The 24,346-nt window shown below is 44.2% G+C and overlaps 1 protein-coding gene across 3 annotated transcripts in view; it reads right to left on the reverse strand.

Moving 5' to 3' along the window:
* Nucleotides 1–18,520, reverse strand: part of LOC134460757 (anosmin-1) — a 50,397-nt gene extending 31,877 nt beyond the window's left edge. For all 3 annotated transcript variants that reach the window (XM_063213291.1, XM_063213292.1, XM_063213290.1), the window contains exons 1-2: nucleotides 18,287–18,520; nucleotides 10,478–10,525 (exon numbers count right to left, since the gene is read on the reverse strand). In XM_063213291.1, coding sequence (XP_063069361.1) covers nucleotides 10,478–10,525; nucleotides 18,287–18,478 — 240 coding nt within the window. In that variant the 5' untranslated portion in view covers nucleotides 18,479–18,520. The remainder of the gene's footprint in view (nucleotides 1–10,477; nucleotides 10,526–18,286) is intronic.
* Nucleotides 18,521–24,346: the final 5,826 nt, after the last annotated feature.

Genomic DNA, 24,346 nt, shown 5'->3' on the forward strand with positions numbered 1-24,346 from the left:
TTCGCACTGCGCTCTATATCTTGCCATCAAAGAAACACTTGAGACTTTCTTTCACAGTTGTGTTATCTCCCTCCAAACAATTTTGCAACACCCTCGCAGCGACAGTCAGGAACGCTTTCCAACTGTGGTTTGTGTACTGTAAGAATGAGTGGTACAGATTGATAGCAACTTGCGAATGCCTTGATCGTCTGAGAGTCTTGTGGAATTGTGCGGAAGCCAGGCACTCAGTGGGCTTATAGTACAGATATTCTATCACGAAGTTCAATGTTTTAAAAGGCATGGAAACACACAGGATAGCACATCACACATAGCATCATGTGCCTTTACTGGTAAATCAACACAGGTGTGTGTTTGCAAAAGCAGTCTGAACATGCCGCACTGTGAAGTGTGTGAGTGGATTAGGCATGTCAAGGTTGTGGAGCGAGCACGACTGATTAGCTGTGCTATACTCTACACTCCACACAGTGGCAGAACAATTGCAGATAGGGCCCCAGGGAAAGACACTTATTATAGGGACCTCCATATGACTTGCCATGGTCACAATAGGGCCCCCACCCACCAATACAGGGGGGGCCTGGGCCCAGGGGCAAATGCCCTGCTTGCCCCCCNCCCATAGCTCCACCCCTGACTCCATAGCACAACTCTCCATCACCCCAACCCCCCTTCCCTTCACCACCACCCCCCCCCCATCCATCTTTCATCAGGATTCAAGCCCTGGTTTGACTTAAGTTGCCTTGGGACTTCAAAGGCAACTCACTCAGATCAGTTTGTGTTGGTCGACTCGCAAGTGTTTACCAAGGATTCCATCATGAATCATGTGGCCGTGGCGACGTGGACCCATTGGGTTCACCGTACAATAGAGCTCACTATCATGGCCGTAGCTACCATTGAGGACACAGAGGTCATGTCCTCTGTATTTTTTCAGTAATGTAAAATGTATCTATGATGAAAATCGATATATGATCAACAATGATAAATTCAGTCTGTATATGCCACCCCCATTTATCCTCAAGACAGTGAGTAATGAAAACTAACTTCAGAGTTTGACTGAAGTGTTGGAAGCATTCTAAATGTACAGTATGCAGTACAGTACGCAGTATTTGACCTCTGTATTTGAAAATGTCTCGTTACAGCCCTGCTCACTATGCTCAATAATGTGGACCTCACCACTACTGACAGGGCTGCTACACAACCTTGACTGGGCCCAGGACAAAATCATCTGAAAGGACCCGCTCTCAATACATACAATGTTGTGAAGACGCAATTCTGGGCACCCTCTTTCCCTGGGCCTGGGACAACACAGCCTGTCAGCTGGCCTGACTGCTGACATATACAAAGCCTTTAGTTCAGGGGGACAGTGAGGCAGAGGGAGAGGGTGTCTGGTTTTCATCGTCGAGTTGTCCTTAGATGTGAATTGTCAATCTGACTCAGATGTTTACAATCATTCAGCTTTTCAAAAGATTTATTTGAGCAATTATCTATCCACACATCCAACACATATCCAGTTATGTCAATGAGACCCAAATGAAGTGCATGAAAGCCAACTTTTTGAAGCAGAGTGACTATGTTTCTCAGTTTGTGGTGCAGTCATTCATATGGTAAAAAGCGCCAAAGACTTTAAACTGAAGTATGAAAATGTAGTGATTTGAAAATATACATGCACGGAGTATGCATGTAATTCCACAAACAAATAATTATTTTTACACGATTGAATGGATTTTTCAGCCTTTCTATTTTAACCTCAAAATTTACTGTGCTGGCAAAAAATCCAACCAATACTATCTAACCATTACCTCACTACGTAGTCTTGCATGTATTATCATACCAACTCTTGTCTACATACCAAATGTGCATGTTGAATCCTTTAAGGTGCCAAGATGAAACATCGCCTCAGCGCATTAATGGAAAGAAGTAGAACAGCGTTGACTTGAGTGGCCTGCCTAGGAGGTGGTATCAAACAGACATTCTTGAAGTATCACCTCAATTATTAATTTAAATGCAGTTGGAGAAGCAGACAACAAAAGGACTGTGAGGGATATCTTGCCAGAATGAGTAGGGAGAGAGGGAGGGAGGCAAACGAGGAGGCCGGGGAGGGGAGGAGAGGGGGTAGGAGGTGGCAGTTTTGGGGAGGAGCTCTATGAATTATACATGCAGCTCACAGTCAGAGGTGCCTGTCTTATTTATGAGCTGGCGAAAAGAAAAAGCAAAACAGCCACAGCAGCGCAAGTAAGACTTTGTCTGCCGTGGAATGCAATAGCCAATTCACTTAATTCTTAATGATTTGGCACTGTGCAAGACAAGAACCTTCCTCAAACTCACCCTCACTGCACCCCCCCTTGCAATGGATCAGACTACATCTGTGCACATTCAACAGTTGGTCTTGTCCTGTTGTTGTTGTTGTTGTTGTTTTGTTGCTGTAGTTGCCAGAGAGTGCTGCTGCTGGTGGTGGCATCATGAAGCCACTTGTGCCACGGCCCTGAGAGCTGAGCAGGGGTTAATTGGTGTTGATAAACTGGTGGGGGGCGGGCGGCGTGGAGCTACTCCAGACGGACGCCAGTCGACTCGGTGGCACAAGATGGACTTATCACTTCTCTCAAGGCTCCGTTTACATTCTGTGACAATTAGACTCAACAGGACACATCCATCACGAGGGGCTCTGATGGCTGATAAAGGCCTGTCTGCCTGCCCGCCTGCCTGGCAGTTGTTCAGGGTGGCCACAAACAGAGCCACTGACAGCTTTGGCTGGGCACAGGAGAAAGGTATCTGAAAGGGCCCCCCAACCCAATAGATACAATGTAATGAGGACCCAATTCTGAGCCCCCTCTCTCCCTGGGCCCGGGACAACTGTCCCCTTTGTGCCCCCCTGTCGGCACCCCTGGCCACAAACCCTGGGAAAATCAGACCTCACAGTAGAGCACAGCCTGCCTGGGTCTTCCTGTCTGGCAAATCCGTTGAGATTTTCTGTTCTACAACACTACCAGGGAAAAAAAGTATTTTTTTTATTGTCAATATTATCCAAGAGGTTACGACAACGACAGAGGAATTATCAGCATTCGACGAAGACCACGAAACAAAACCTCCACATGTGTGATTCTGTTCGCCATGCTGAAGCTCTCGATAATTAAAAAAAACCCTCCAGACCAGATTGCGTGTGCCTATGGCTAGGACTTTTCAGTTGTGGTCTAAGTTTAATAACGTGTCGTGTTGTGAGCATGCCGCTGTCTGGCCAATCACAATCAATCATCTGCTAGCTAGAGAATGTGGCTAGAGCTAGCGCACTGAGGCCGACTTGAGGGAGCTTTTAGGCCTCCAAAATAATTAACATGCTTCATTATGCCTCAACTTAGATTAGATGAAACCACGGGGCAGACTAATGTGCTCACTCACGGAATGGACTTAAAGGCATTGCACGTTCCAGAGGATCAAGCCAGGGGATTACGGCAGAATGGATAACTTTTCGATTAGTGATAAATTGGGTGTTGTGAGTAATCGGACCAGGCACTCTCTGGCCGGCGACACACTCCCCCGACGGACGACACACTGGGTTGCCAGATGAGTCTGATGATTTCCAGCCCAAAAAATGCTCAAAACCCGCCTAGAAGCACAAAATCCCACCAAAATCCTGGCAAAAATTGGGCTGTTTTTTGTTCTAAATGCCATTTTTACCCGCACACGGCCATCCTAAGCAGCCCAATTGGGCGGGAAACAGCCCAATCTGGCAACACTGCTGACCAGACAGACAGCTGGGAGGCTTCAGATAATGATGCAGTCTTCACGTCACTGAACCATTTCTAGTAAATCTTGACAAATGTCAGTGAGTGCCCCCCCCCAGTTGTCCTGTTGTGTTCCGCAAAGAATGGTAGGCCAGGCTACGCTGCAGTCTGAAAGCATTCCAACATGTTATTACAGCACAATACCTCAAGACTAGCATTTTTCAAAACAATCATATAAAATCCATACAATTTTGCTCATATTCTGCAAAGCCTGCGAACTCGCTTTCATCATAGCCATTTTTGGCAAGTCTGCCATCACTATGCTCTCAATAGTAAATCACTGTCAATTAAAAAAAAAAACTGAATCACACAGAAAAAAGCAGTCCATCCATCAATGTTTGACCTGTAACTCATGTTATCTTTCCCATGTGGAGGATTTCGTTCTGTCCTTTCAGCATCATCTCCAAGTATAGCGTGCCGTGCACAGAGCAGACACAACAATCGGAGGAGCTTGTGGGGGCTGATAACCAAGATAGACCATGGGAAGAAGCAGCAGCGCCAATTCTGACACAAGAATTAATTACAGACATTCTGGCTGTGACAAGTCATTATTGCTTTAAAGAGGATTTTACAAGCTGTCCCAATTCAGATAATCCTCCTCGCATGCCAGCTAAATCAAACAAGCTGCTTTTTTTTAGCATGAACACATCAGTTTGTGACAGTTGTATCAAAATAGAGCATTTCTCAATCAGGATAATAATCTGAAAATGCCAATTATAGCCTAAAAGTACATATTCATCATTGCAATATTGAAAACAGACAACCCATATGCTAACCTTTTTCCATGTCAATAAACAAGCGAGCTATAGACTTTGAGATTGATAATACAATTCAACATTAAAGGCATCGCACAACACTCCTTTTCAGACACTACTACTGTGAAATGAACAATGACCCTGGGAGTCACTGCTGAGTCTTGGTCTGGAGGACTCCACCTCTCCGTATGTCTCACACCCTGCAAACCTTTTCTCTCTCTTTTTTTTTACACCCCCCATCCTTGCCACCCACCATGTGAATAATGAGCTCCACAGATAGCAGGCTACTACAGCACTTCCTTCACCCAATGAAACTTAACAGCCATGTCCAGAGCGACTCCTCCCTGCCGAGGCTGACCTGGCCCTCTGAGGCACTGTGCTGTGCCGCCACCCACATACACTACATACACATAATAATACACACCACACACACCCAGGTCTCAGTCAAGTCAGACTACTACAGGGTCTCTATCACACACACACACACACACACACCCGGGCACGCACGCACACACACACACACACACACACACACACACACACACACACACACCCGGGCACGCACGCACACACACACACACACACACACACACCCGGGCACGCACGCACGCACACACACACACACACACACACACACACACACACACACACACACACACACACACACACACACACACACACACACACACACACACACACACACACACACACACACACACACACACCAGATCAGAGGAGGTTAATATTAATGGATAATAGATGCATTAATATATTTAGTGAAGCCACTGTGAAGAGCTGTGAAATACTAAAAAATAAATGGCCCATGTTAAGACCTCTGCTATTGAGATGGAACACCAGGGAGTGAGAGAGAGAGAGAGAGAGAGAGAGAGAGAGAGAGAGAGAGAGAGAGAGAGAGAGAGAGAGAGAGAGAGAGAGAGAGAGAGAGCGAGAGAGAGAGCGAGAGCGAGAGCGAGAGAATTAGGGTGAAATTGGAGTTACACAGGGAGTTGTATTTGACATCTTCAAACTGCAAAAAGAATTGGGTCCAAGCCAGATATGTCTCAACACAACTGAGCAGAGGAAAATGATCGCTTCACACACACACACACTGCCGTAATCATCTGACTTTCAGCTGCAGTGGAGTTGGTCTATGAAGGTGGCACACCTCGTGCATGTGTGGTGGGGAGAAAGGTGTGAGAGTCTGGCTGAGGAGAGAACCAAAAGGTGCTTTGATGCATTTCCTGCCAGGCGAGGAAACCAGAATTTGCCCACACAATAAAACCAGCCCACCTAGCACCTAGCTCTTTCTGAGAGGATCCTTTATGACTGGCTACTGGGCTGCCAAAAGAAAAGATGACCACACAAAGACCTCTTCACGGTCAAATGTCAGGAATTGAGACGGCCAAGTTTGTAGCAAATGGAGCGAGGAATGGGATATTTACCACCCAAGGAGTTATTGCTTAAATTGAGATTAATGAAGATGCCCACTGTACTGGTGCTACCAATGTCATTATCCTAACTGATTAACCCCTTAGCGCAGAGCCAATGTTATAAACTTACTGTCACCAAAATTGTAATGGCTATGTCTTTATCTGTTACTAAAGGCTCTCAGTAATGTCATAGCAATGTTGTTGTAATGTAGTTCAGTATTTTCAGCAAATAGTGAATAGGCCCACCAGCCACCCCCATATGCAGTAAGAGGCTACGCTTGCAACAGCCTCTTTATCAGGGACAGTTCCTCAATCTCTATATTTTAAAACCGCTTGTCAGTGAATGTCATAGCCGAGTCCTGATTTCCATCCTGACCTTTTCCCACTGTGCATTATAATTCAAAGAGAGCCTCGACAGTGTTGCCATTGAATAAACACTCCCATCCCACAAGAAAGCATATCCTCTGGGCTTTGTGATACAATGGCCATCTCTGCTAAAAGCATGGTCTTATAAAAGACACACCTGGGCATTACTACTCCATTAAACAACAACAGCCATAGCTTCTCACAAGCCACCTACAGACTAGAAGATCTTTTTTCAGTTGATGAGGAAGACCTTGGAAGTAGAAGAAAGGGGCGATAGAGGAGGCACGGTCTCGCTGCAAAGGGAGAGCAAGTTTGAGATGAATGAATTCATCCTCTCCTGGTTTTGCAACAGGGGCCTCTCTGTTCATGGACATATTAATTTCACTGGGAGAAAAAGAGAAACACGTCTCCTACTTGCTTCTTCAATTTTTAAAGAGTTGGATTTAACATTTTCAGGAAACTATGTAATTATATTTGGAGAGGTTCCTGAGACTGCTCTGGCCAAACTGAATAATGCATGTTGTCGTTTGAATTGCATTTGAGTAATACCCACTTTGCAAATCGAGTCCAGTCAGTGTTTGAATCTTTGCTTCACTCTTGCAAAGAGTTGTTCCTATTGTGTTCAGCATCTTCGAAATGTTGGGATATTCCAGATTGTTTTGGTTGTTGTCAGCACACTTCCTTTACACTTTGCAGTGATCAAGAGACAAACATGTCCAAACTTTGGTGGCTAAGCCCAGTCTGAGTCTAGGTTTTTTTTCTTTTTTTGTAACTCTCTTTTTGTCAAGATAAAGAAGCCACATGACAAAACTGTTCACAATGAGCAGCATTCCGGCCTCCCAGTGTCTCCCAGCTCAATCGGGAAATGGGGATGCTAAAGCAATGCTAATGATTTCCCAGCGGCCCAGAATGTCCCTCTTTCTGCTCCAGCAAAGAGGGCAGCGAGGTTAATTACCATAACAATGGACGCGCAGGCCAGTTGGGCAAAAACGCTGCACATCGCATACGAGCTGGTGGCCAAGATTACCTTCTCCCCCCACTCAAATTAATGCTCAACGCTTTGATTTCCAAAAGTGCTGACAGACTAAGGGAGAGAGAGAGAGAGAGAGAGAGAGAGAGAGAGAGAGAGAGAGAGAGAGAGAGAGGGTCAGGATCTTTGTTTAAATAATTAACCAGTCTCTCCACACTTTATCTGACCAGCAGTCCCCAGTGGGGGCCTTTGACAAACCTTTCAGTGTTAGAGACTTGATCCCCACGGTAGCCCTCAGGGGGGTGTGCTCGGGCCCATGCCTTTGTGGTCCTGTTTGACTTCCACTGATGCTGTGGGCTGCTTATGAAGTGAGGAGGCTAATCGGGAGCTGTTGGCCTATTCACACACACGGCACTGTAACACTCTGGTCCAGGGCCAAGGAATTGTTCAGCACGGCCACAATGGCCAAAGCCTTTTTTATGTGAAGCACTCGCACTGAATACCTCAATAGAGCACGGTGTCAATTATGTAGATCAGGGCAGTACATCTGAACTCCATAAACACAGTTGTGAAAACAACTGATCTAGCTGTTACGTTTTAAAATTCAACTTTTGTGTGATGAGTTGAGTTTATGGGGTCTCTCTACGCATAATGCTGCCATAAAATGTTATGCACTTGGAGAGAAATAATATACTACACTGGCATAACCGAAGAAGTAATACAGCTCTACGTTCTTGGATCTGTTGGGGGCTGATGACAGAATCCCCAAGTTATTTTGGCAGGGTTAATGCCAGATAGCACTGCCGAGCGTATACAGAAAATAATTACATCACCTCCATCTGTGTCTCATTCATACCAAAAATATATATTATTTATAGTCACACAAAGTGAATATGGCAAAAGCTGACTTGCTTGTTTTAGTAGTAGGGGAATATAATCACATGGAGGAAAAAGAGAAAAATAATCTCAGACATTTTAAAGACTTTCTGTGACATAGATGGCTGATTATGAAAACAGTGTGCTGTGCTTGGACACGTTATTCAGCTACATCTTTTTCAAACATAAAAACTCCCTGATGAATGACTTGGAGTTGGCTCACACGCAGAACTCAAGGTTATAGCTGCTATCTCCCCAGAAAGGAGAAGAAAAGTTTTCCTGCATCGAAGAGAGCAGAATATAGCCTAGCGAGATGGCTCTCTCTATCTCCTCCTCCATGCGCCCAGACAAGCTCATTAGTCTTGACCTCGTAAAACCCCATTTGCTTTTAGCTGGATGAAATTAATTTCCTCTTTGCACCCGAGGCTCTTTGGCAAAGAGTTGTCAGCAGCCCTGCACTGTTCCTCTTGTATAAGCCATATTTTTCAGCCTGCGAGTGCAATTGTTTATCAGGAGACACAAGTAACACATTAGCAGTTTTGAAAAAAAAAAACACCAGGGTAGAACTAAATGGCTTACGGACAAATAAAATCGAAAGGGTTTGCACAAACAGGCAGGCAGCTCTCACTGTTCTACTCGATGATTTGAAGAAAGCTGTTGCTTAATAAACAACACTATAGATGTCATAACCATGGCATTATGTAACACGATGGAATGAGGCTGTGCTAGAGAGAGTGTTGCAATCGTATCGACGTCTTTATCCATGTTTCAATGTCAGATTCCCTCCTTTGCATGTGTGTGGCTCATTGAGTCCTTGAAGTGAGAAAGTGGAGAGATGTCCATGTGTCAGGGTAATGTGACACAACAACACCGCCTAAATAGGGCTTGGAAACAAGGCCTCTCTCATGGTTCTCATAAATGATGGTGTGGACAAGGACGACAAAACACCATGGTTGGTACATTCGGCAGTCCAGGTAATTTGCATGCATTGCATCAGTTCAGCACATCAGTTCAGCACAACTATCATTTTGCTACATTATCTTTGTACCACTCGTATTCAATGCACATGCTTACTTTAACATAACACTGCGCTTAAAATCTAGCTTGACTGTTATGGTGAAATCCAAAAGAAATGTGAGTTTAAGTGCCTGTTTCAGCACTTGTGTTTACTTCATCTTCTGTTTATGAAGGTTGTAATACGGATACGCTTGAAAGAAATTGTGTCACCACCTCATCAAAAGTACAATTAACTATAAACTCCTTGAACATGAAAAAATAAAACACGGCAATCAAAACATAAGCACTCATACAATCTCGTGGCACCACAGAAAAAACATCTGGGGCACCCGTAAAAGACAACATTCTATGCACAGTTTATTTTCAAAACCCAGAGTCTACCTCTGACAAGCACTGCAGCAAAAATATGCAGACCGGTGCCATGTGAGCGCAGACAAGAAAAACAGGCAGCGTTACAGCACAGAGTTTGGCCAAGTCCCATGCGGCCGTGAGAGTACGATCTCTCCTGTTAGGCAGGTTCCTCTCCCCCTGAATGTGCAGTGCAGCCCACGGTAGGCTCGTGAAAACTGCGAAAGGGATGTCGACAGCTCAGGAGAGGGCTGAGAGAACATGTCAACACCATCCCTGAGCCGGCCCGAAACACCCCTCCCTCCCCAGCCTCTGCAGAGAGACACCACCACGCCACAGTATTCCACCAGCCAGCCCAGCTGCTAAGCAAATGACAAGAATTCTAATGAGCAGCGATCCGCTCCCGACTACCTACTACCTACTACGTGGCACATTTAACAAGATTTGACAACATGGGTTACAAACAGCCAAAAGCTCTCTGACTTCACCTATTGTGATCGGAGAAAAGCAGTTGAGTTGCATCCGACTATAAAAGATGTTGCTGCGAATCTGTGCTGCATTCATAAATGAAGTCTATAAACCCCCTGTGAGTCTGTGAGTTGCACAGGATGTTTGTGCAAGCAGCAGGAGACGGCACAATAAGACTCTGGGCAGCAGACAAGCCACACGCATGCACAGCGATTAGCCTCGTCTGACAGACAGACAGACAGACAGCATGGCTTCTGGGCTGTCTGTCTGTCTGCGCTGCACAGCGCACAACCTTATCGGAGGGCTGTTGTATCTATATCTAAAACTCTATATTGCCACCATTGATCTACCATATAACGAGCTGTGGCTGTAACAACCAACATTGTTGTGGTAAATTGCTAGACATAATTACATTTTATAGCACCGTGTCACAGTGCCCAAGCAAACCCACTTAGACGGCCTGTTATACTTTACCTTTGAGCACTGCTTGTGATTTTGACACCATGCCAAAGATCCATTACTCTGTGGAGAAGGAGAGAGAGAGAGAGAGAGAGAGAGAGAGAGAGAGAGAGAGAGAGAGAGAGAGAGAGAGAGAGAGAGAGAGAGAGAGAGAGAGAGAGAGAGAGAGAGAGAAAGAGAAAGGGGGGTTACTATGGGTTAGACTTGCAGCATTTACAAGGATTTACTGTGCATTTAGAAATTGCTCTAATGCATAGTGTATGAAAAAAGTAAAACTACCTTTGTTAAAGGAATTATTATCTCCGCTGACAGTCAAACACAGACAGACAGTAGCACAATTTCCTTGCAAATTAGACAGCATTTAAAATACATTTTATACACTCACACAGTAATTAGCTAAGAAGACTATGGTAATTAATTAGGAGAACGCAACACCCGGTTTGGAAGCCTTATCCTTCCACACAGATGGCTGAAAGATGTGCCAGAGACAGAGACTGAGGGCTGAGACAGACTGCGGCCGGTCCGTTTCACGGATGCTAGAGGACACGATGACCCCCAGCTTTCATGGCAGGCTGCTTTAGCTAACCTCCTGACACCCGAGAGGTTACTCAAACAGGAACCTGTGTCAGCACACTTATGCGGAGCACAAACACCCAACACCACTCTCTAATTTCTCTGAGAGAGAGAGAGGGCCAAGTTACGGTTTCCCAATGAATGCAGACATGTTGTCCGACCTAAAGTGTGCTGAGTAACAATGCCATTTTTTTTCCTGTTCACTTTCAAATGAACCATGGTGGAGCAATTACAGGCAGCAATTTCCTGGGTTCCAACTGGGAGAGACTAGAGACACAAGCCCTTAGCTTCCAGCCCTGGCAGGGCACCTCTGGTGCAGATATGAAATACAAGTACACAACATCATACAGGACACGTTGGCTGCCCGTGATGATGGAGCACTTCATCATCACGCACATTTCTGGATGTTCACCGAACAGACCGGGTAATTACTTTATGCATTTCATTCATTATTTTTTCTTTATTTCTATTTGGAGATTTGACTTCGGGGAACATGGGGTCTGGTAATAAAATGCTTTGGCAAAACGTATTCGTTCAGACAAATGGGGGAGGCTAATAAAGGTCAGACCAGGCAATGAATCAGGGCTTTGTTCCTTATACATTGAGGGGGGACATGGCCAAACTTTTAGCTAGACTGTGATGCAAAAAAAAGTCAGTCTGCTTCAGTTCAATGTCAAGTTCAAAGCCTTCTCAAACAATGTAATCCACTGGAAATTCCCTGTGAAACCTTCGGGAGAGAGAACTTATCATTAAAGGACTTCATTTGCCGTCGAGCTCCGCTGGGTGTTGTGCAGCCGGTGTCAAGGATAATGGTCAACAGGCTTCAAAGCCATCCATGGCTAAGAGTCGACTAAACCAGAGTCTATCCTCTTAAGTAGATACAGTCCCACTTTCAGAGGAGAGGCCATGCACTGCCCCGCTCCACAGCATTCAGGAGTATTTCCACAGGGCAAAGGCTAAATTGAATGCATCACCTTCCCTCATCACTCTTTATATAAGTCAAATTTCCCTTTTTTTGTGCAGAGGAAACTTCAGTTAAAAACTCTAAAGGTTTTTTTCTCTCATCCCACTGTGGCACCTGCATCTTCTGATGATAAACGACCAAGAAAAAGAAACAGCTCTGGAGAGAGAGAGAGAGAGAGAATGCTTGAGAGATAGTGGGATGGTGAGACAGACAGACATAGAGAGAGAGAGAGAGAATGCTTGAGAGATAGTGGGATGGTGAGACAGACAGACATAGAGAGAGAGAGAGAGAGAGAGAGAGAGAGAGAGAGAGAATGCTTGAGAGATAGTGGGATGGTGAGACAGACAGACATAGAGAGAGAGAGAGAGAGAGAGAGAGAGAGAGAGAGAGAGAGAGAGAGAGAGAGAGAAAGAGAGTTTAAAATAATAATGAAAAAAACAGTCCTCTTGGTTATCCGTCAAGCCATCACTCAGCGTAATTTATATGGCTTGTCAAAGCCACTGACAAAGCCTTATATCATGGCCAGTGTTTCTGACACCTCTCGGAACACATCAGTCATCAGTCAGACGAGGCGGGCGGGGCAGGATGGGGGCTGTGTGGCGGACGGACGGGCCGGCCGGGGTTCATTCTGATCTGTGACAGCATCTCTGTAGCATGGCCGCTCCAATCCCCTCCGCTCCCCTCCGCTCAGCTCAGCTCAGCTCAGCTCAGCTCAGCGTGATGTTGCCCCAGCTGTTACAGACCTGACCCCTGCATGTCACGGGCCGAGGAAGGATAATTATAGGTCAGCTCCGCAACCCCTTACGCTCATGAAGACATTCCTGATCGCTTGCTTGGCCCCGAACATTATGCGCAGGGCCGGGGCCGCTGCACCACGCTCCTTTCAGTTGCAGATCATAATTGCTGGGCCATTACGTCACTGTAGATGCCACTCACACACACACACACACACACACAAAAAACGAAAACCAACCTGCGTGAAGTTAAATGACAGTCCATTTGGGAGTGAGTGCCTGTTTAAGCCGTGTTGATATAGACATGTAAACACAGCATGCACAGCATTTAGTTTATGGTCCCTGTCAGCCACCACCAGGACCTAGAGCAGGTGACCTGATGTCTTCCTGTTTGGATACTTCAGGGAGGAATAATAGCCAGAGCTCTCCTCTCGTGGTATTTCAGCCTGTTGCTGCAAACTGAGATCCGACCAGGAAGGCAGTGGTGTAGTCTACTTCTTTTGTGGTGGGTATACTGTATATGTGGGAAAGGATCTGCACACTGCTTGCAAAAGACTTAATTTATTAGGAGCAACATTTCGATCATAGATCTTCAGGCATCTTCTTCATTTGGCACCTGCTGATGCTTTTTTGCTGGATGTGCGCACTTTCCACTACACTCTATACTGTATATTTGAACGTTTTTTGAGGTGGGTATACTGTATATATTTGTGCTATTCTAAATAATGGATTAATCAATTTTAGGTGGGTATATTGAAATCCCTGACATTTGTAGGTGGGTATACTGCGTATACCTGCGTTCTACGTAGACTACACCACTGCAGGAAGGCATACTCCACCCGCAGCTCACAAGAATATCAGTAGAAGGTGATTAAGCCTCGTTATCAACCATACACTCCTCCTCCATAACACCTCATTAGGCCATAGAAACTGTCTTCCACGATACAGTGACAGCCTGAAACCGGCATGACTGTGAACAATAAAAGCTGCATTCCAACGTTCTGCGCATGGCAAATGTCTGAGGCACACGTTCCACTTTTTCCTACTAGGCCTTCAGTGCAGCATGTTTAGAGTCTCTTGATTACACAGCAGTTAAGATAAGCTTCCTACATACACCCGTAATCCAAACAAACCAATCCCTAGGACAGGCCAAAGAGCACAAACCCCATCCTCTCCTCTCCACGTCTGCTCCACATCTGCGGACCATGCACTTAACCTGCACGCTTCACCCCCACTCCTATTAAGGTCTTTTAGGTTTTAAAAGAAGCACACGGGACATATTTCAGTCAATGGACATATGATATCACTCAAAAAAGCGAGTGTCTCTAAAGTTGTATGGAATTAGTGGAAATGGAGCATCCGTGCAATTCTAGGAGCTCAGATTGAGGAAAATGGTCTGGGTCAACGGGCCTTACGGAGCGAGGGGGGGGGGGGGGGGGGGGGGTGGCTGCTTATTACAGAGCTCTCCATTCATCCTCTGTCAACATCACTGAAAATCTCTGCACATCTGCTTTTTAAAACACATTTACAAACCTCTAAGGCAGAGGAAATTCAGAGTAAGTCACTTAAAAAGTTGAAAGCCGGCCTGAAGTCGTGCAATGCTTGTGGTGAGCTCAGGTGAGGACTAGGGGCACAGATTGGACGAGACAGTCTCAGTTAGAAAGGCCCCACGGAGAGGTGAACCCAGGCAACATAGGAGTCCATTCATCCCTCCCCACGATCCAAAACATGACTGAAAACATTCACACATGAGACAGACTGTTGCTGTGGTTTGATTCATCATCCCTGCGCTGTTTAATATCGGAGATGAAACAAGGGAACGCGGCAAAAGTACTTTCCAGTGATTTTTCTTTCCAGGGGTTAATAACACAGCTTCCACTGTTGCCACACATTACACTGAGGGGAAAAAAACGCCTCAACGTCCCAACATGAATATGGGGGAACGAAGGGTGGAATTTAACATGCAACATTTTATGACTACACATGGAAAAAACAGGACCTCATTGACACACCTTGTTTTTTTGGTTGGGTCTCCTCATAGACCAACACATTAATAATCCAATTGGAAGAAGGGGGTGGGGGGGGTGGGGGTCGGGGGGTGGGTACTTAAAGAGCGCATTAGAGGACAAAACCCCTGTTTAACTTCACTCTGTCAGCCACAATATTTACAGCAGGGAGACTGCCTCTTCTACAGTAGGAAAAATGTCTGTCACATCCTACCGAAACATTTTCTAAAAACACTATTTAATGTGGATCTGACTTGTTACTAGCCTAGGCAACCTATACATAGATCAACACAAAGCATTTTGCTTCAATTTGCTTCAATTCGTTAACTATTAAATGCAATGCTTTACACAGTCCAAACCAGAGAGGAGTTTCCCCGTGACAGCCTGTATTCACCAGACCAATGGGATGGAGTGAGTCCACAGAAATGCCACAGGAGTCACGTTATCATGCAGAGAAAGAGAAGAAGAAAATCCGTCAGCCATTGCTGCTCACTGACTTATTGCACACAACGTATAGACCTCACACGTCTTCGGCAGATGTCAAAACATTGTGAAAAATAAATTGGTGAGTTGCAACAGTGTGCATATTTTTCTTCTCCACGTTCATTGCATTCTTCCATCCTTTCATTCTCTATCCGGCACCTGTTTGGTTAGATGTGCACGCATCCCGTACACCAGTGGTTCCCAAACTGGGGGTTGGGACCCCTAAGGGGGTCATAGAGGTCCTGAAGATGAGTCGGGGACAGAAGGAACATTGCATAAAAACGTGAAATCCTTAAGTTACAGCTAACAGCTTACAATAATTCCATAACTTGGTTAATAATAAGAGTATTCACCTGTATGCTTCATACTGTAGATGGATTTGCTGTCCTGTGGATTATCTAGCCATATTAGTGGACAAACTATTACTGGAAAATCTAGCAATATTAATGGACAAACAAATTTCTATATTTTCCAGTAATAGTTTTGTCCGTAACATTGGTAGAAATTCATTGCTATGGTAAGGCTATGGTGAGGGGGGGGTCACAGACATATTTTAAGTCCAAAAAGAGGGTCCCTGCGGAAAAGGTTTGGGAGCAACTGCCATGCACTACTTTTAACCCGTTAAGACCCGGCATTATACATTTGCTGTAACCAGAATGGCAATGACCAAGTCGTAGTGCATTACTAAATGCCCTGTGTTATGTCATAGTAGTATAGTACTATGGTGGTTAACATTTCAGTGTCTATTACAACGAGCCACTGGAGGTACTGCAAGAGAAAGGCCACTGAGACAGTCCACAGTCAATCACCACAGAACAATCACATCTGTGTCACTCACAGCACCAACAGAGAGTACAGGTGCAGATGACCATAAGGATCCATGATCACGCTAAACAGTATCTTTGCAGCAAAAAGTTGGACAGGGCAAAATGTGTAAGTGTAACCAGCCATAATTTAAAAGCAAACAAATCAAAGGGTAACTTCTGCCAATTTCGACAGGCAGTTGTAATGCTCACACTATCCTGGAATTGTCAGTACCTGAGAATTTCTTTTTTTTTCAGCCTTTTCCGAGATCCTGGTGACCCCAGAGCATGCATGCCATGCATGATACATCACATTAGCTTATGACATGTCTGTTTCAGCTTCTACAAAGCAATATTGATAAATATTGGAGCTGCTGCTGCCTCATCAAAATTGTGCAGCCATGATCAGCAAGAAAGCATGCGTGTCCCACAAACAGTTTACAGGAGTGCCGATCACATGAGGTTACTATACGCTTTTGAGGGTAGGTGACCTCACCGACGCAAAAGCAGAGACACAGTGTCCCCTATGAAGTGTGACGGTGGCATTTGGTGGCGGGGCACAGGGATAGGGGGTGGAGAGGGGAGGAGAGGTGGGGGGGTGGGGGGGGGTTGTTGTTCCAGCTGACCAGACCCCCATTTTGACATGAAAGGCCTGCCTCCTGAGAACACAGTCCATTCTGTGGACCTCTCACAGAATCAACAACAATTGCATTCTATTCTTAGTGGCTGTTCGGTCTTGTCCAACTCCAACCAGCCCCCTTATCAAGAAAAAAATACATCGTCTTCTTCTTTCACAGTCCTGTTTCCTGCTTCTGGGAAATAAATATGTGCCGCTAAAACCAACAGCAAAAGGCAACAGTCACACCAAGTGAACAAATGGTAGCCTACCATCCTCACTACAGATCATGTTTTATTCTTTTTTAGATGGAACTCCAGTCCCTTCTATTTGCATATCTATCCGGCCCATACTTGTTTCGGGTTACATGGCTGAATAAAGAATTACTCCAGTCCAGGTGAATGCTATCAGTTGTGTAGGCTACTCCTTTCATTCTTGCAGCTACAAAAAAGACACGAAAAGTCGTCTACTCCTAAAAACTAAATGTGAGTGCTGTGGTAACTCAATGGACCTTTTCTATGTGTGTATATAGCTTATATAAATGCAATAATGTAATGCTGCCCTGCCCAACCAAAAAAAACAAAACAAAAAAAACCAGCCCGTTTTCAGTGTGTGTTCAACTACAATCAAAAGATTTAATAATACACACATGAACAAGTGCACCAGGAAAACAAATGCAGCCAGCAACAAAGCTAATATGCAAATGCCATTGATCTATGAAAGAGGACAACAGCTAATGAGAAGTAAGGAGAAGAAAATATCTATTGCAGAGCTCTTTAGTGAGCTCCTGCTAGAGAACAGTGTGTCTAGCGGAGGGTGAAAAACAACTTCTGACACCAGCCAGCCCAGAGAAGCAGCCAGATTCCTTCACTTATGAAGTGGTCTGAAGACACAGTACAACAGGGACAACACAATGTGTTATTCTTCCGAACTGCACCAAGAATGACTGATGGGGCCTGGGAGATCAAGTGACCTGTCTACTCCGCCAGGGCTATGAAATTTGACAGTTTGTAATGCCAAGATGGAATTAGGACAGGCGTTTTGTTCCCTCTGAGAAAAGTGATTTATTCACAAACTCCTCTAACTAAAAACAGTCTCCGCTATACCTCAGTATTCTTAGTAGGGTGAAGAAATTCAAATAGTTGCCAAAAAACTCTCTGGCTGAGAATGAGAAGTACACAAGGATATAGAACAAGCACAGTCTGCACATTCTCAATGGAGAAACATGTTCCAATGTCCAAGCATTTCTCAGTCTTAATGTCTCATGTAATAGCTTTTTAATTGGTGATGTTTTTGCCATGACTAACTGAACAGGTAGGTAGGCGTTCCATTCACATCCTTTGTGAATCCAGCTCCTGTCCGTTTCAGGTTACACTGCCAAGCCCAATAAAATCCCAAATCGTCAAAAGCATGAAATATAACTTGCAATGGTATAGTGGAGTAAACAGGTAACAAAATCGCAATAAATGCACTGTTGTCCTACCCACTGCAGGTCTAAATGCGCGCATGGGGTGGCCAGAGGTTCGCAATATGCCATCACTGCATTTACTGAGCGGTTGATCATGCACTGACATGAGGGCACTTTCAAATAATTTATCATCACACAAACTACTGTTTTAATGTCTTAACGAGTCAAAAAAATTACCTGAAAGTGTTTGAAGAACGCCGATATGCGGGTGATGTGAAGGCTGAGACATCTCGACGCGCATCTTGCTCGGTAAATACTGCCAGTGAAGAAGGACTCGTCGTGTTTCTTCGCACAGACATTCCCCAGGTCCGAAAGAACTATAATCCATAAACAAAGGGAAAAGAACATCACTTCATTCCTTCTGGACATTGTGCGACCCCACTGTTAATCTGGGTAGAGTTGGTGCTACTATGCGCTCTGAGTTCGTTGGAGAAACTAAAGAAACTTCAGTTACCCACCAGGGAGGAGTCAGGAGAGCGCGCGGCTCGCCATTGGTGAAGCTGAAGGTGATTGACGAAGCAGACCAGTCCCCTACAGCAGGTAGGTCGGATCTATTAAATGCTGGTGAAAAAACACAATTCAGTCCCACTGATGGTCTATGAGAAAATAATACAAAAATAATTTGCAATAGATAATTACAGTATATAGAAATGCTAATCAGATTCATGTAGACATTAACCTACTTCATATGCTAAATCACTGTAATCAGATTTGAGGAGTTGACCACTCTCACCTTACCTGTGTAGGCTACACTTGTTGCATTAATGGGGCCTTCATTATGATGCTATTGCTTAACATGCTTTCAAAACAGGTCGTCTCCTATGGCCTTTGGAGTGAAAATAACAGATAAATGGTGAACAGAATGTGTGATGGGAGTTATACTGGATCCCTCCCCATGTTGAGGTTTTAATACAAAAATTCTTCAAGTGCTTTAATAAATTGTCTCCGTTCCTTGCTGCTCACAGAGCAGTGTGCTCTGTTGCTCCACCCCAGCAGCGCTCTGGTAATGTAATGAGCAGGCCGGACGGACGCACAGGCTAAGTACGGCTGCAGCCTAGGGCCCCCCACCTGCCAGGGGGCCCCCAAGTGCCCAAAAGTGAAAAACTGCAGAATTGTGACAAAATATTGAAAAAAATCATCCATCGTGTCGGGTACAGTTGGTAGACATGTCATCCTGAAATTCTAGCCCGTAATTATGACACTGTCTACGTAGAGTTTTCACGAAATTTGCCTTATGGGGGGGCCCCACAGCAATCTGCAGCCTAGGGCCCCCATGCAGGCCATCTTAATCCGGCCCTGCTAATGAGGATTTATAGGTGTGTCTTTCAAGCAACCCAGGACAGCAAAAGAAACACAGGCTCTCTCATAGTCAGCCGGTTTGGCCCAGGATACACTCTGAGTGCCGTAGGCCAGCCTTGCTACAGTATGCTGTGTGCCTGCCAAGCATTTCAGTCTTTCCCCTTCTAATGAGACTGCTGCGTTAATAAAGCCTTGTGAAATAGGTACATAGTGGAACGCAAAAGGAGGAAAAATGGGGACTTTTTTTGCCAGGACCCTTTACTAGTTGGATATCCTTTTATGATCACGCCATGCATGTAAACCCTGGTCTAAACACTGCTGAAACGTCCAACCTTCCAACATGTAAAATCAGCATGGGCACAAGTCAAATATTTTCATGTGATGAAGAGTTCTACTTTGTGTTTTCATAATGTCCATTTTTGTTGTTGTAGGCTACAGCAAGTGCCCCCTTTGACTGGTCAATTCCCTGGTGGTCTTCCAGCATAATGGAATTTGTTTGGGGAGAGAGTTCCCCCATGTCTTAAAATATTTTAAGCACGGATGTCTGTGTACCTTAAAAATTGTGTAATGGTTTAATTTGTTGGCTTATTATAGCCATGTGTGGCAGGGGTTTTATGGTCGGTGCGGAGGGAAACACACACAGGCTGTGTGCGGTCCTAATGTCTCCTGCAGCCCGAAGGACACGCATCTTTTAGACGGCATGCACAGTTTCATTGACTGGGAAGGGCTTCTGCCAACAGTGAACTCAGACTGTAAACCGTGCGCAAGGAGAGGCGTTTATCTAGGCAGTAGGGGGTGGGGGATGGGGGGGACTTCATTTCAACTATACACGTCACACAGTCAATTTAGAATGTTAATTGCCTCATGGTTTCCATTGGTAACTGCTGTTTTCATGCACAAATAAACACAGATTCTCCTCCTTATTCCATGTAATTCCTGATACTTGTGTCACATTTTAGGGAAAAAACACTCTATATTGTCATCTTGGCTACTAGGGAGTGTTTGATGAGCAGAACCAATGTGACTGATCACATAGCAATGGCTTTTTTATCAACTAGGCTACCGGTAAATGCTTCAGCATAATATGTTTCAGTAAGATGTGTTTGACAGACCAATACCTCACAAGACCAAGCTACATAGGCAGGGCTCTAAATTAACACCAGCCAACCGGCCAAATGCTGGTGAAATGTCAGTTTGGTTGGTACAAAAGACCAACTTAGCAGCCACTTTGATCCATTAGTGAGTGTGTGTTTGCCTGGTAAAATTAACATCTACTAGCCATTTTGGTTGGTGATGAAAAAAGTTTATTTAGAGCCCTGTACATAGGTAGATGTAAAAGTATTTGTGTGTTAGTATTTCATATGAAGTTCCCTTGATAGCCTTTGTGATTTGTTGTTGTGGCAATAAATAACGTTTATTTCAAATCATCATTGCTTAAAACATTTTTAACATTTAGGCCTATGTTAAAAACATATATCCAACACACTTCACTAACCTATTTTATGTCAGGCAGTCAGTCATAAGTTCCACAAAGAAATGTTGGCCTGTACAGGGGTTTATCTTTAAGCCACATTAGGCTACTGGAAGGAATCAGTAAGCAAGGTTCTTTCATGTCATTGTTCTTAACATGTGAATATAATCCAATCATTACCCAAGGTTGCGCAATCCTATTTTTTCCATTTAGCTTCACCGATTGCTCTCTGCATGCAGTGACGAACATGCTGAAAAAGTACATGTCTCAACTAGTTGTGTCAAACCGTGCAGTATTTAAAAGAAAAAAAGATTAGAAAAAAAGGATTTTCATTGCATGAGTAGTAACACAAATCTTTTGGACAAGCAATGAGTTCAAACTTCACAGTTTGTTTATTTTTGTCCTGCTACAGTCATCCCCTGAAGAACATACATATGTGTATGTATGACAGTCAGCTTTAGATGTCCCAGCACATAATAAATTCATATGGATGCATTCAGGTTGCTCAGTATTGCATATCAAGGGAATGTATAAGTCACTTCATTTGCCAGAAAAGACAGCAGTAACACACCACTTCTAGATAATCAATGGCGTTTCCCAAGGTAGTTCTTGTTTCACCGTTCACAACGTTTCTCTCGCCACTCTGCTTAATACCAGACAGAATGGTTTGGATATTATGTGGGACTATTTCACAAGAGGGCAGATCTTTTAACGTTGTTATTTCACCGTCAAGCACGTATGAGCTTTTCCCTTCTAGATAAGCTTTTTGTCTGAGGCATCTTTGGCTATCTTTGATCCCCGTCCTGCAGGTGCAGCCATTGTGAGGCACACCTGTGCGGTTTTATGGAGTAGACAATGATAAGAGCAGAGGATCCTTTTGAACCCGTCAGCCGTTCCTCTTCATGGCAGTTAGGAAAACAGTGCAGAGGACTAGACCACCCCTAGCGTTCATCAGATCTGATAGAGCAGAGTAGAATAGAGTAGAGCAGAGTAGAATAGAATAGAGTAGAGCAGAGTAGAATAGAGTAGAATAGAGTAGAGTAGAGTAGAGTAGAATAGAGTAGAGTAGAGCAGAACAGAGTAGAGTAGAGCAGAACAGGGTAGAGTAGAGCAGAGTAGAATAGAGTACAGTAGAGTAGAGTAGAGTAGAGCAGAGTAGAGTAGAGTAGAGCAGAGTAGAATAGAGTACAGTAGAGTAGAATAGAGTAGAGTAGAGTAGAATAGAGTAGAGTAGAGTAGAGTAGAATAGAGTAGAGTAGAGTAGAGTAGAGTAGAGTAGAGTAGAATAGAGTAGAGTAGAGTAGAATAGAGTAGAGTAGAGCAGAGTAGAATAGAGTAGAGTAGAGTAGAATAGAGTAGAGTAGAGTAGAATAGAGTAGAGCAGAGTAGAATAGAGTAGAGTAGAGTAGATAAAGTATTTTTTTTATTAATTAATCCCGAGGGAAATTAAGGTGTCTGACAGCTTACATAAATGATACACAAATACAGGGAAGCCTACAAGGGGGGACAAAGGGGTCAGTTGTCCTGGGCCCAGGGAGATGGGGGGGGGGGCATAATTGGATCCTCATTGCTTTGAATGTATTGGGTGGAGGGCTCTATCAGATGACTTTGTCCTGGGCCCAGCCAAGCCCCTGCACGAATAGAAAACAAACACAAAGACCTAATACACATTATAGCACATTGCAGTGAACATATAGCACCACACATTTCAGTGCCTTTGCCTGACATCCATCTAAATTTACATACTGCTTGTATGAATACTCAATTTTGCTTCCTACCACCAGGGGGAACTCCACCACTCCAGTGGTGCACACAATATCTGGGTTACTTATATCAGTGTTTGTTTTCATGCAAATAGTCGATAGATTCAGTGCTGCTGACAGCTTTAGCTAGACCCAGGACAAAGTCATCTGAAAGGGCCCCCAACCCAATACATAACATACAATGTAATGGGGACCCAATTCTGCCCCCCCTACAACCCTGGGCCCAGGACAACATACCTGTTTCTCCCCCGATGTCGGCGGGCCTGGATAGAATGTCACTATAAACTTATTTTTGTCTTGATGGGTCGGCCAAAACCAACTTCATTTTCCTAATCATTTTTAACTAATTGAATATTTAAACCAACAAAGGCTTAGTTAAAACAATAAGATACACTACACACTATGAAGTGTTCTGCACACATCCCATAGCAGCATGGCTCTCCTGACTGAGAATAGTAATTTTCATGTTCTGCATTTCAACCAGATATCCATGCTGCATGTCACATTATGGTGTGATTTGGGTTGAATTATTAAGTTGCGCCTGCAAATGCCAAGTTTTGGGCTGTTTGTATCAGCTTCAACTACTCACTTCATAAATAAATGTGTTTTGCTTTTTAATCAATATTTTCAGAACAGTTTCCTGCACACCTCGTCCAAATCTCTGTATGCCGCCTCCTTATTATGGTTGGGTTGTGGGTCTGGAAAACTTGTTCCGAATGCAGTGTTTTGAATCATAATATTTATGGTACCCTTAAAGGGCATAATTGTAAAATTAAGTACACATTTGTTCCATTTCTGTCCATGAATACCCCACCCACAGCCCCCCCCCCAACATTAATGTATTTTCATATGACTTGAACATGAAATTTTGGGCGTCAAATGCTCACACAAGTGCATCAGTGATACCTTCTACTCATTTACAACAGACTGTGCAGGCACATTTGAACTACAATATCTGCTGGGATTGTTTAAGATGTAAGCATTTGAGTATTGTAAGCATGTGCGCGCATGCACAATTTCAGTACTCTTTGAATTTTGAGTTCGGCCCGCGACTTCGTCCCAGATTTAGATTTTGGCCCACTGTAAATTTGAGTTTGACACCCCTGCTCCACATTAATGCTCAATAAATGAATGAATGAATGAATGAATGAATGAATGAATGAATGAATGAATGAATGAATGAATGAATGAATGAATGAATGAATGAATGAACCAAACAAATCAATCTGCCTGCCAATCAATTAACCAATACATAATAAAAGCAAAAAAATTGAGCAAATGTGGAAATAGCAACTGCTGTTAGAAAATCTTACCCTCTCAAGTCATGACAACTCAGTGACTTTCCCTAATATGGGAAGTGCTTAACAGTTGTTGCAGTACAGTAACAGACCAGCAGGTGGCAATGTTGCCATTTGCAACAGTGAGTCCACCTAAATCCCACAACCCTCTTGTTTGCTTGTGAAAATAATGAAGCAAGGCATAAGGCCTCTGAGCATTATGCCTATACCTGATTTGTCTTAGAAATGACCTAACAGTGACCACTGGGATTACATTCACATGTGGACAACGTGCCCACAAAGGTCCTCCTCTAGTGCCATTACGATGTCTACCCAAGCAGACGGTTAATGCCAAAACTATGGTATTTTATTATTGTGGTATGCTGGTTATTCAGTATCAATGATACAAACAGGGTCATGTACTGAT

The sequence above is a fragment of the Engraulis encrasicolus genome, chromosome 13, assembly GCF_034702125.1.
Source record: "Engraulis encrasicolus isolate BLACKSEA-1 chromosome 13, IST_EnEncr_1.0, whole genome shotgun sequence".
NCBI lineage: Eukaryota > Metazoa > Chordata > Actinopteri > Clupeiformes > Engraulidae > Engraulis > Engraulis encrasicolus.